The sequence below is a fragment of the Motacilla alba genome, chromosome 8, assembly GCF_015832195.1.
Source record: "Motacilla alba alba isolate MOTALB_02 chromosome 8, Motacilla_alba_V1.0_pri, whole genome shotgun sequence".
In the NCBI taxonomy this organism is placed as follows: Eukaryota; Metazoa; Chordata; class Aves; order Passeriformes; family Motacillidae; genus Motacilla; species Motacilla alba.
This window is the reverse complement of record NC_052023.1, coordinates 5,461,349-5,475,261: the sequence shown is the minus strand read 5'-3', so window position 1 is coordinate 5,475,261 and position 13,913 is coordinate 5,461,349. Positions and strand designations below refer to the sequence as shown.

Here is a 13,913-nt window from a genome sequence, read left to right as displayed (position 1 = left end):
AATACAGATGTGTTGACTGTCAGGAGAGGCAGCTCTCCTGTCCAGCCCCAGTTATTTGTGCATGTTCTTTTGGCAACAGCTCAGTTATGTGCAGTATCCATTCCTTTCGGTGTAATGAAGGTGAAAAGTTCAGCTATCTCTAGAAAAGACACTGTGATTTGAGCAGAAAAACATTGGAAACCATGTTGGGCCTGTGCTGGATTTGCAGAATGTACACACTCTTAAGGAGGGACAAACAGCTAAATCCAAAAATGTCCAAGGCCCAAATCCATATGTTCAGAGCCTTCCCTCAGGACTCATCTTAAATTTGGTGGTACTTTAGCTTCTGCCAATAAAGATACTAAATCTGGTACGAGTCCTGCTGGTGGTTCTGGTGCAGACTGAGCTGCCAGCTGGGGCCAGAGCTCTGTTCCCAAATACACCCTTCCTGTAAGTAATCCTTGCACAGCTGAAGGGAGAGTGCTGTCTCAAAGCACTTGACATCCCCAGAGGCAGGGTCTTGTCTGGGAATCAGAGCCCAGGAGAGTCAAAGTCAGCCCAGGTTTAGGAGAAAGCTGAATTCCCTGTGTATTCCCCACTGTCAGAGGGCACTCTCACATCAGCTTGTAATGGGTAAGGAAATGGGGCTGAAAAAAAACTTCAAGTAAGAATTGGTTTCCCTTAAAGAGGCTCAGCAGAGACAGAAACCTCTCTCTCAACTGCTTGCAGATCAGTAAAGGACTCCTAAATTGGTGATAAAACCAAAATGCAATGCTGACGCATAATATGGAAAATTCAGAAAAGTAATTGATTTTGGAATGGTGGAATACCTGCTGGTCTTGTAAGTCTTTATTAAACCTCCCTTGTTAAAGGCATCTATAGTCATAAAAAACTATAGTCATTAAAAAGTTGGATTTTTTTTCTAAAAAGATAAATACTCAGATTTTTATTAAAAGCTACCTCTTTCTAGAAAAAATATAGAATGAAAGGAATGGCACAGATTAAAAACTGAATTGTCAGCAATAGAGTTTTTGGAAAGAGAAGCAGGGAAGGTAGTCAAGTGTGAGCCTGACGAGCCTTTTCCAACATTAACATCTTTGAGTGCAAAATTCTCATCTTACTTGAATCTGGGGATGTGGTGACATCTCAGGCTACAAACTTTTTACATTCTAATAAAAAAAGCTTTCCTTAATTATTTAAGTGTAGTTAGAGTTTAAGCACCACCCACGGTGTAAATTTTCTTGGTTGTGTGTTTCTCAGCATACTGCCCTTTATAGGTCATTTTGGAGCAAACTGTTATATAAAAATACACCTTGTAAAATGTCACAGTGGAAATCCAGTACCTTCTGTACTGAAATAATAATTCCCTCTTCCCCTTTCTTTTATTTTCTACATTCCTTCAGCCACATATGCCATGGAACTGTGTTGTCATATTGGCTACACAGAAATGTTATTTTAATTGTCATTTCTGTATCTGCTGCATGCGAGGCAATTCCAGCCCTTTCAAGTACATCTCGTACACCATTTTATCCATGTTGGGAGTCATTTTCATAGCCTGTTCACAAGCTAGTTTCCATTTTCACTGCACCTTTGTTCAGCTATGGTTAAAACTCATTGTACATCTTCTCTAAAAAGGGTGCAAAAGATATTATTCCTTGAGGAGAACAGTTAAATACTTTCCCAGTGCTGGACAATAGCTTGCAACCACAGTCTTTTGTTAATGTACCAAGAGACAAAGACTAACATGAGTGGAAAGGATAAAATGTTTCCAATGACTGAAATAGGAGGTTCCCCACTAATACCAAAAATGAAGTCTGAACAAACTACGTGTCCCTCATACACATTAACTTTGTAGAAGCACAGTATTTTTATATGGAAAAAGAACTTATTTCCTTTCTAGTCTTGTATGAAAAAAAAATTGTTTTATCCAATATTTTTTAAACCAAAGGAAAACAATGGGACAAATATTATTGTCCAGTGGCTCACACATAACTTCCAAATGTTGAGACACACATATTTTAAATTTATACTGGTGAATTGGACAGAGACCATTGTTCAGATACAGATATATCTGTTCCACTATGGCAATAGTGTGCTCTTCCCAAGAGGTAGCTGTAGTAAGGATCTAGCAAGTATTTTATTGGATCTGTCTAGAAACTCTGTAATACCTGGAGGATGTGGCCAGAGCAATGAGCAAGGCTTGAAGGATCCCTCTGATGAAGACAATGGGATTCTTCTTGGTGATGAAGAAGTACATCATTGGCAGGATGAAGAGCCCGTGCACCACCAGGCCGCACACCACCGTGATGGCGTAGAAACCCAGCTTCTTCCCAATGGCTGAGGGGTCATCCATTTCTAAGATTTTGCCAGCTATTAGGAACACAATTCCAAATGGAAAATACCTGAGCAAAAAGGAAGACAGTCATTATCAGGGGACAGCTCCCTTCCATCACACAGGAAGAGCTGCAGCTCCTTCCCGTGGCAGTGCAGTACCTGCCCTATCTGGGTTTGGCTGTTCCACACCAGAGCAGGATGCCCAGAGCACTGGGCTGGACTGTTTTGTCTGTGGGGTCCCCGTCAGCACAGCTGAGATTATGGCACTGGCAAGGAAGGACTTTAAAATGTTTTGGTTCTGAAGGCAGCTCTGACTTTTTAGCTTCAGGCAAGTAAATTACTGGGAAGATGGGGAATGAATCCTGAGCTCCTCTCATGTGTTTGTGTTCGTGTAGCTGTTCACGGATATTCGTTGGAAGCTCCTAAGTAAACGTTTATGTTGCCTTTGGAAGACAGAGGAGAAACACCAACATGCATTAGACATGCTCTTGGACTGCCTGGGGGTTTGATTTGGGGCAGATAAATAGACAGAAGAATTGTTAGTTTCTGAGTCCAGTCTGGACAGGTGCTTTATAAAAACTGTTGTGCTGCTGTGCGCAGCTGCATACAAAGTCATGGATGCCAAAAAGCTTTAAATAAAAAGAAGAAATCTGGGAGCATCCAGCCATCTTCCACTTGCAGCTGTGTCATCTCCAGAGACTTGACACTACTTCCTCATTTTTCCAGAAATAAACTACCTCCTTTGACATATCCACCCAAGCAATCATTCCCTGACCCAGGTGAGTCAGATTGGACCACGTAGCTGGAAAGAGAGGCTGTGTGCTGAGTGCTGGTTCCCTGTCCCACATCAGGCTGAGCCACACTGGGGACATCCTGAAGTGGGGAGAAGGTGCTGAGCTGATAGTGCTGATAGGTGCTGAGCTATTCCTCTGATCTTTGGGGCAGGTGTGTTGGCAGGTCTGTCTGGGTCTGCAGCCGTGCTGGAAGGGATGGAAGTACCAGCTAGAACATCCCATCATGATTCTCCCTTGTGTGGCCTGGGTGGCTGTGATCCCTCTTGGCATGCCCAGGGATTGGCAGTGTCCTTGGGCCATACAGCACACCCCACCCATATATGGTATATATGCTATACCATGTTCTGTTATTTGGGAGTCACATAGAGGGTGTCCTGTCAAAAGGATGGTACAGACCATGTCTGGATGGACAGATGTATGGGCATCCTCAAATGCTGAGGCCCTGCAAAACTAAGGGTTATTCATCCTCATTTATTTCCCTGGAAATAAATGTTTGAGATTTCTGTGCATTTTCTTCTGTTGAAATGTTCTTAATCTTCTTGAAAAATACTGATTTTCTTGCAAAACAGTTACTTACCAAACAGCAACGGCCACTATCTTCATGACAGATTCATTCAAACACTGGCAAAAGCTGACCAAAGGGACACCACTGTTCCCCATTCTTCCCAGCATTATACCTGCAAGCAGAGCATTTGGGCTCAGTTTCTCAGGTGTCTTCACACACAGCCCCAGTGCTTTCCCTCCCTGCTGAAACTCAAAGCCCCCTGGTAGCAAGGCTGTGTCCTGATCCGTCAGTCATAGAGCCTTGTGTGGGATTTACCCGCTCTGAGTGATCTGTGGAACTCAAACTGAGAAACATTTTCTGGTGAAGGAATCTGTCTCTGCCTACAGCCAGGCAGCACCAACGAGGACTTGGGAGGCAAAGCCAGGCTTTGAGGTTTGCTCTGGTAATGGGGAGTTAGTAATGGAGTCTCTGTCATATTTTAAGTAGATTTCTGTCTACATGATAATAATTAACCTTTATAGTCAGTCAGGCTTTGCAGTTTTGGGGGAGGTAAGGAAATGATTCATGGAGAGAAAGGCCAAATTGCTGTGAAGACTATCCAGTAAAGAAAAAAAGCAAATAAAACCCATGTATGTGCCCCCATTGCTCAGACAGCAACAGCTCTGGGATGTGTCATGTAACCATATATTCTCCAGACAGTGTTAGTTTCCATTAATGTATATAAATAGACAACATTTTCCTATAGTTAATTATCCTCCCTGAAGGGATTATAAGTGATTGAGTCAATTGCTCAAGGAAACACTTTAAAAACTGGCTGCACCAAAGGAGTTTGCCTTTGAGGGGAGCTGCCTGGGGAGGCAGGGGCTGGCAGTGGGGTGTGTGCTGCCGCTTGCTCTGGATGTGTTCTCCTTGCTTTGAGCAGGAGCCTGGCTCTGTCCCTTGGAGCCCACAGCTCCCGGCCGTGTCTCAGGCAGCGCCACTTCCAGGGCCATCCCCTGCTGAGGAGGGCAGGGAGGCTTTCAGCTGCCTTATCCAGGGATTTCACAACAGCAGTGCTCTCAAGATGGGAGTTTGTAAGCCTGTTTAGATCATCTAGGCCATAACTTTTAGGTCAGAAGACAACACTCTTTCATTCAGCTGTTTCAATGCTTCCATTTTGGAGGGTGGCAGGGTGATGGAATAGGCTGAAGACAGCCGTGGCTACATTCTTTGTTCAAAAAAGCCTGAAGTAGTCCTTGGTGATAATTATTGCGGGTTTGGTGTCTCAGGTTTGTTCATGGCTGATAGAGCCAGAGGTGACCCAGCAGCCATGCTGTGGGTGACAATCCTGGAGCTGTTTTGTGTCCCATCAGCCAGGAAGAAGCCAGGTCTCAGCTCCCGCCTCCTGAGCCCCGGGCCAGCAAGACTGAGGGGTTTGCTGGAAGTCGTACATTCAGTTCTGGGCAGACAATGAATGATCCTCTGTTCTCAGAAGCAGGAAATTGCCCTCGGTCCTAATAAGTAGATGTAATTAATTCATTCATATCCAGTAGGTTTGGACTGGAGTAGTGTTTGTGGTGATGTTGTACTTTGGAAATGAACTATAAAATACTACAAACTGGGAGACAGCCAGTTTCCAGCAGGGTTGTACAGGGAGTACCACCCACTGGAGAAGCTAAAAAAACAGAGACAAATCCACTAATTCCAGGTTTGAATCTTGACCCCTTGTTCTGGTATGAACCATAATATAATAAATACAGTCAAAGATGTTTTATGGAACTACCTTTGCTGACCAGATTAACTTCCAAGAGTAAATTTACTTAAGGAAAATTTGATCAGCATTTTCTTATAAAAGTCATCAGAACTTTATGGTTAACTAAGAAATGTTTATTTAAACTTCTTCTTTCAAATCCACAAACATAATATAACACACATGGCACCAGTGAGTTCCTCCAGCAAGTTAAACTAAATAAATAAGCCAGACAGAAGCTCTTACTCTGACAAGCTAATCTAGTAGGTTGTATAGAACTATCTTCATTGCAGGGTACCAAAAATAAAATCAAAAATTTCAATTGTAAAAAAGGAATATCCACAGATTTAAAACTCATGAAACAATATGGGTTGGCATACTGGTAGAGGGGCCATGGGTCTGATCTGGTGGTAGTTCCTACCTCCTCCGAGTGCACTGTACAAGGTTGTCTTACAGTCAGCAAAAGATGGGTCATAAATAAAAGCTCAGAATAGTTGAGAAAAAAATAAAAGATTGTAAGTGAATGCACAGAAAACCCAACTCCGTGGAACAAAAGTCATCAAGGATTTTGAAAATTTGTCTTTGAAAGGGTGGGGATACAGCTCTGTAACAATCTTGCCTTTTCCCCAAAAAAGTTTAGATAGAAACAGTTAAAGAAGCTGAGTCAAGAAACCAAGCAACCCCACCCCAATCCTTTTCTCTTCAAAGGACACTTGTATTATTACAAACCAAACGCATGTGAAACCTACCCATCGTGGCAGAGAATATCACAATCCCAAGTACATTCATGCCATCACTAGCTCCTGGCTCTGATTTGTAAATCACTTCAGGAGGGGGGGTGATATCCAAGGCAAAGTTCTGGACGTTGGAGCCATTCTCGTCCTGGACTCCGTAGATGATGATGCGACGAGTGGTGCTCTCGGATGACGCTTTGTTCGATTTAATGATGGGAATACTCCTGGTGCGATACTGAAAGAAAACAAAGTGGTTTTTACTACAATATCCCAACAGGAATTAATAGTTTAATGAGACCCCCCAAGTGCTTTGTTTCAACAATGCTGCACGTTGAAGGGATTGGCATGAAAAGGACAATGAACACTCCTGTCCCTCTCTGATAAAATCTGTAAAAACAGTTGAATTTTTGGAAAAGCATAACAAAACCTGAGTTTCCTATAACCAGACCCTGGTGCAGCAAGCACTTTGCTTTGACAGAGTAACTTTCCTATAAGACATAATTAGGAATGACTTCCTAGAGGTTCTGAGTGCCCTTCTCTTTGTGAGGCTCCCATGAAATGTTCCCCCAGGTGAAATAAATACAGCCATGCCTCTTGCTCCCTCAGAGCTTTTCGACAAGCTTTTCTTGCCAAATTCCAACCTGAGTAATTAGATTCTTCCCCAATACATTATTTTGTTGCTTTAATTGAACACAGTGTTCTGTTCATCCTTTGTGTGGTGTTACAGGGTGCTCTTAAATATATTCCAGCTCTCCTCAGGTGGACGTGGAGCTGACATAGGAATGCATATCCATTCTCTAGTCACACTAGAGAGCACTTTATCCCTGATTTGCCTTCAGATACCATGGCTGCTGAGGCTAATGGAATGGGACTCATTAATTCCTAAATGCTGAAGGTACTAACAGTGTCTGCAGTCATATGCCATGTCTGTATCTGGGTTGTGTTTTACAAAGGTACATGTTTCACACAGTGCTGGCTCGTGTCTTTCATCGGTAAAAGGAATATAGCCGCTTACCTGCTTGAATGTGGCCTCAACAAGATTGGCTGGAAACATGTTCCTAAAAATGAACAAATAAAAGAATAATTTCTATGGAACTGAAACCAACTTCTTTTCACTGTGTGTTGGGTCTGCCAAATCAGCTCCTTGCCCTCCTGGAGAGCAAGGGCTGGGCAGTGCAGAGGATGCCACTCTCTCCCGCTCTGCCATACAGCTGTGCCTGGCTGAGCACAGATCCACAGAGAGACAGCTGCTCAGAACTGAAGTTTTGAGACTTGCTTCCAAACACCTGGGGTGAGACCTAGGAGCTCTGGCTGCAGATTCTGGCTCTGCCAAGTCTCCATGTTGTAACTGGGGTGACAGAATTGCTATGATTTCCTTCCCCATCTGCTGACTGGGGGGATGAATATTCTTTTATTCCATATTTTGCCTTCCCTACTTAGATAATGAGCTTTTCAAGAGAGTCAGGGATGTATTCCTCAGACCCCTGGGTGCTGTAATCTACTGTAGCACTTCTAAGTACTCCTGTGCTAATTCATAAACTCTAGTACCCCGATATATTTCATCACTAAAATTGCAAGTGATGTAGCCTTTGCGGTGGTTTGGTCAAGAACAGTTTGCTTTTCAAAAAAAGGATCTCATTCCTGATTAAAAGAGTTGAGATTAGAACTGTACTAAATTTTAGTAAATTGCTAAATTTTATTTAGATACAGTTCTGAGGCTTCAGAATAAGAACCTGAATGAGGTCAACAGCTTCATCTTTGCTCGCAGCTGAGCTACAGAGGAAGGCAGTGACCCAACACTGAGACTGCAGGGAGACCAATAGATTTTTAATTCCAAAAGGGACTCTTTTTGTCACCTTTTCTGACTTTCTGTGAATCTCACTCTGTAACATTTCACACAATCATATATGGAGCTAATTTATAATTTCAGTTTGAGCTGAAAAGACAGAAAGACATTCAATCCTTATTTGAAATGGAGAGCACACCCTCTGCAGGCTTCAAAGAGGAATCATAGTATAATTGGGGAAATACAGCTAAAAAGTCATACATTTCCATGCAGCATTTGGGAACCAAGATTTGTGTGATGATTCTAATAGGATCGTTTTCAGGACTAATTTATTTCCAACCCTAAGCTTCTGAACCTTGGGGCAGAAGACAGTGACAGTCTATGACCCAATTATCTTCTTTCATATACCTATATTTATGCAAGGAGAAACTCCTGAGTTCTCCAACAAAATGACTTTTAATTCAAAGTCCTGCTTAAACCCCAAGACAGATTAACCCTCAAGTATGTGTTAAAAGCCTGTTCTCAGTTTTGAAGAGAATTGCTGTGTGCATGGACAATTTAATGCATGCTGAACAAGGGACATTTTCCAGACCTGCTTTCCTCTCTGCAGCAGCAGCACATACTTGTTGCTAACAGAGTCAATGTGCAGCACTGGCTTAGAAAACACTTTTTTTTTTCTATTTTAAGTTGATCATAACATGATATTATGGTCACACTTAAAAGTATGAGGTAGATTCTGCATCAGTAGATCAATCACTGAGAGCAATTGCCACAAAGAGGTAATTGATTATCATTTTTAGGGAGAACTGTGGGAGAAAAAAATTTAATTAAGTGATAGTAGTACTGCCTAATGATTGAAACAGAAGACTGAACATGAGAGGAACTTGCTGGCCTGCTGCTTGAGAGCAGATGAGTCTCATAAAGGCATTGGATTGTGTCTGCAGACTGTCCATGGAGCTGCTGATTGTCTGGTTCCAATGTCAAATGTGTAGCCAAAGCAAGACGCAGACAAGAGGCAGCTGTGCATCCTTTCCCTGTCAGGTGCAGGCACAACCTTCTGAGCCCTGGGGCTTGACTGGCACAGGGAACCAACTGAGGAACAGCTGGATGGAGCTGGGCCTGGCAAGATGGAGAGGATGTTTATAGAGGGGAGCACTGGAGAGTAAAGGTGGTTACTGCTTTATTGTGCCTCATAAGGGAATTCTGCTTCCACATTGTTAAAGGCTTCATTCATATTAACTTGTCTTTGTTTTGCTGGGCTGAAAGGTGCTACAGGAGTGCTCAGTGTGGTGGTTGTGCTCTGAGCTGCTGTGTGAATGTGAAATATTCTGAAAGCAGAGATCCACACAGAGATTCCAGCACAGCTCTGAATATGCACCTCACGGACGAGCTGTGGCTTTGCACAGAAACGTGAATTTAATTGCTGATGATTTCCACTTCCTCACAGTCCTAATTAGTTGAATTAAGAACAATTAAGACTGCTTGAGAAAGGAAATATCATATGGTTAGTAGCTAGATTAAATGTTAGACAAATTTGTAGAGGATTAAAGCATTTTGTTTCTTTATCATTCTTTATCCTGCAGGAATTACAACTACCCTCTTAATACTAGATGCTGGAATTCTCCCAGTATTTTTTAATAAATTATGCACTGTGATCCAGTCTTTGAGACTAGCCTTACCAATGTTACACAATTTATCTGGTGAAAGGATGACCTGAATGTGTTTGCCAGAGCCTCGGCTTATTTTTATTTTAAGCTGGTTTACTTGGATTGAGAAAATCCAGTATTAGCCAAAATTAAGTTTTGTTAATCAAAAACATTTAAGAGAGCAATTGGTGAATGAAAACTTTAATGGACTAAAAACAAAAAATTAGAAGAAAGAATTGAACTGCCACCTAGAGATGGAAGGTAATTGAGAGGGTTTCTTGGTTCTGTCAGGCCTCTTCAGAAACACTTCTTGCTTGAGGGGTATGTTTTCCTGCACATTGATATTGCCAGCTATGAGCTGGATGTTTTGCAAGGATCTCCTGGGAAGGGTTCAGAACAAGAGACTGAAAGGTGAGTGATACGGAGGATTTAACATTTTAGTGTGGAACTGGGATGGGGAGGCTGGCTGGATCCTCACAAGGTCTTTGGGACAGTCCTCCTGTGGGTTCCTGCCCACCAGACAAAGCTGGGTGCTGGGGAATGCTGCGGAGCAGGACCTTCAGTCTGGCTCAGAGTCCAGACACGTGCGTTTGCCCCAGCATACGGCAAAATGAATGGCAGAGTGCTGTAGCCTGTCCATCTCTGCCCACCTCTGTTCCAGGCACCCAGCCTGCCACCAGACTGTCCCCTGCAGACCTCTGTGCAGCTCTGGATGAGATCCAAATGTACCCACATGGATCAGGTCCCCAGATCATAAAATGAGGCTGTGTCTCTACTTAGGCACTGTGTTTTTCACTGGTGTATACAGAATTAAGGACACTGCCAGCACTTAGGAAGGAGTGATTCAAACTGAGCTCATCATTGCTGTCAACACCTATAAATACTCTTGTGTTTGTTCAGTTAAGAAAGCCAAGCAGATAAAATAATTCTGAAGTTGCAGCATTGCTTGCAGATTGCTTACAAGACACAGGTCACAAAATAATAGTGCAGGAAACTGTATGTGATCTGGGATTCATTCCTCTAGCACAAGCAACATTGTCTAACCTCAGTGGCTCAGTTCAGCATTCCTAGCAGAAATAATTTCACGTAAGAGTAGGGAATTAGACCTACTACATAACAGTGTCTGAGTCTGGTTTAAAACATAGATAAATTTAGTTCTGAGACAAGGATATTGTTGTAAAACAGAAACTGAAGACATAGGCTTTCTGGTTACATAAAAAATTAACAGCTAAATACTGCCTGCCCTGAGGAATAACATTTCCCAGAGCATCTTCTGCCTCAGGAACTCTGCCAGATAGAGCAGGAGTATTCAGCTGAGGCTGAAAGGATGAATGTGCATGAAACTTCAATATCAGCTCAGTGAACCTTCGACAGAGCTGAGCTACTGAGCCCAGCTGGCACAGCAGGCCTGGCCTGCATTTGCTGTGACAGCAGCACATACACACAAGTGACCCACTAATCACCATCTTTGAGCCTGCTATGGTGCACAGGCTGCTGTGTTCTACAAGCAACATTTTGGAGCCCTTCCCTAATTCTGCATGGGACAAGAGGATTCAGATGTAGATGTATTGAATTGGGAACATGTACGTACATGTAATATGAGACAACTATGACAATGTATGTTCTGCACTTTGGTAGTCATGGATTTTGAGGAAATCCTAAAGACTTGTATGAAGTGCAGGCAGCGCCTGGTATGAGCAGCAGGTCTGAGGGTGCAGCTTCCCATTAGACACAGGATGAAGTAGCATCTTGCTGAAAGTGGAAGGTCCTCTTCCCTTCCCCATTGTCTCCCAGCAACTGACCTAAGAATTAACAGAGTTGATTGATTTTGCTCCCCTAATTTCAGCTGCTTTAAGAATCTGAACTGTGTTAGGAAGCTGTTCCTCAGCACTGCCCTCAGGATGTAGGAGCCCTCTTGTCTCTTTAGGAGGTGGTTGGCTCTGAGAACCACAGTAGTGGCACAAAGAGCAGCACAGTTGAACTGTGTCACTGTGACGCTGTTACCTGAACTGCCCAGAGAACATGAGCCTGCAGCTACTGGGACAGCTCCTTCACATCTCCTGGATGACTTCTGCTAGAAATAACAGGCCGGATTCTGGTTCCAGTAATGCTGCTGAATATCTGAAATGCTCGCTCTGAGCCCTGACCACGGTGTCATTAACTCAAAGCATTCAGCTTTTGCAGATCCTTTCAGTCAGAAACGAGGCCAGCGGCTGTAGCGCGGGACTGCCACAGGTACGGCAGATGTTTCCTTGACTCAGAGTACCCCTTCCCTCTGGCACTCTGTGCTCTGCAGCCCCAATCTGGTTTTGCTCTCAGACTTCGATGTTATCAGCCCCTAATCCCTGCCACACCAGACAGTCTGGCTGCAGTCTCCCACGCTGTGGAATTAAAGCCACCAGACTGGGGCTTTTGCTGCATATGTGCCCTCATAATATTTATTGGCCTATATTTGCACTAGGCATAAAGCAGCTTTGGATGCTCTGCTCTCAAATTTGAGCAAGCGTAGCTGAGCTTGCAAGAACATTGTTTTAAGGCTGGGAATTTGACAGTATTCTAATGTTTACCTGTTTGAGACCTCACCTTGTCACTATATACAGTGAGGGGACAGAGAGCAGAACTGGAGCCTGAGTGGCTTGACATGAGAACTGTAAAGTTTCCAAGTTTTTCCAGGAACAAACATCACTGGAGCTCCTATTTACTATAGGCTGAGGTCATTCTTAGTGACATTACCTTAATCTCAATAATTTGTTTACTTTTTATGCCCTCTGCATGAATTCATCATCAGCTGTGCATACTCCTCACTACTGTTACACATGAGCCACAAATCCTGTCCTTAGTCATACATCTGATAGCTTCTTCCTGGTGTCAGGGGCTCCAGCAGGGTTTGCACTGATGAAAGCAAGGGCAAAATTTAGTCCAGAAAGACAAAAAAACCCCAAACCTATAGCAGGGGCCTTGTGAGAAGCCATCTTGCACATCAGTAGTCGCCTCTGGTGCCTCATCTAATTTCTCAGTACCAGGCATACTACCTCCTGCTAAAAGGATCAAAGAAGGCTTTTGCAGAATTAATAAGGCAGTAAAATCCTCATTATTGGGATAAAAAATACTTACAGAATGCAAAAATCACTAATTGGGTCTAAGTTACTTTGTCTTGCTTTGTTTTGTTGTTTTTTTTTTTTCAAATATCAGAGCAGAACTCATATTGTGGAATCATTTTGTCAAATGTGGACTTTTTATCTGTCCTGAGGGCTGCATGGCATTTCAGTTCCAGGAAGGGATCTGAACTTTCTTACCCTGCTTCCTCTGAAAGAAACGGTCCTGACAAAACCCCAGCAGGGCTGTGGCTCTCTGAAAGCAGGAGCACAAGTACATCACAGCTTCAGGCATCTCAAAAAGGCTGAATTACATCAAAGGTAACACGACAGGCCCAGCGGATTTTCACTGCGGTTCCAGCAAGGCAAGTTACTCCATAAAAAGTGTGTGTTGGCACTGGAAGAGGTCCAGACCAATTGTCAGGAGGATGGACAACAAATTCCCCTGCGAGGTCAAAGCTTTCCTAGTGCACTTTTAATTCCTGGTCCCTGTGCACCTCCCCCTTTGTGACTAAAGCCTCCTGACCAGAGAGCAGAATTTGCATCATAGCCCATCTCCTCAGGGTGGTTTTCATCATGGAATTATCTTTATTCCATGTTGGATTCATTTTGTGCCAAATAGAGACCACACAGAGGGTTGAGAGTTCTTTGTAAATACTTAAGGTTGAGGCTCCTGTGGAGATCAAACTCTTAAAAATTAACCAGAAGCAAAGACCTGGCCCCAGGGCAGAACATTTCTGGCATAAGGCTGGTTTTGTGAGACAAAAAAACACCTGGCAATCTGAAAAAAGTGGTGTTTTGCCATAGGAGACAGATAAATATTTCTATCATAGTACACAGTAGCTTTTGGCCAAATATACGTTAATGTACAGCATACTTATTTTCAAAAGTTCTTTCATAGTTTAAAGCTGGATCATTTAATGCATTCTAAAATACATTACAGTTCAGTCTCCAGTTGTAAACTTCTGAAGATGTGATTCCAGATTCTGCACAGCCTGGACTTTTTCCACACTACAATAGATCCTGAGTTTTTCCTGCCCTATTTTCAAGAAGCACAATTTCAATAATATAGAGTATAGCCCTTAGCTTGAAAAAAGGGAAAGGAAGTGATTTTAAAGAGTGCTCAGGATTCCCATGAAAACATAAATCCTCTACAGTGTTTATATCCTCTTCTAACTCTTACTGGTATAAAAATAAAGCCTCTCTTGGTTAAGCCAAATTGATTTTCTTGTACCTGCTATTAAATTGGATGCAATCCTGAATTTTCAGTGGTAAAATGCTCTGATTTCTCCCTCCAGTAAACTTCAGAAA

The 13,913-nt window shown here is 42.9% G+C and overlaps 1 protein-coding gene across 4 annotated transcripts in view; it reads right to left on the bottom strand.

The window, feature by feature from the left end:
• The window catches only part of SLC1A7 (solute carrier family 1 member 7), a 49,412-nt gene that overhangs the window by 15,522 nt on the left and 19,977 nt on the right, over positions 1-13,913 (bottom strand). For all 4 annotated transcript variants that reach the window (XM_038144659.1, XM_038144660.1, XM_038144661.1 and 1 more), the window contains exons 4-7: positions 7,091-7,133; positions 6,091-6,310; positions 3,685-3,784; positions 2,148-2,381 (exon numbers count right to left, since the gene is read on the bottom strand). In XM_038144659.1, coding sequence (XP_038000587.1) covers positions 2,148-2,381; positions 3,685-3,784; positions 6,091-6,310; positions 7,091-7,133 — 597 coding nt within the window. The remainder of the gene's footprint in view (positions 1-2,147; positions 2,382-3,684; positions 3,785-6,090; positions 6,311-7,090; positions 7,134-13,913) is intronic.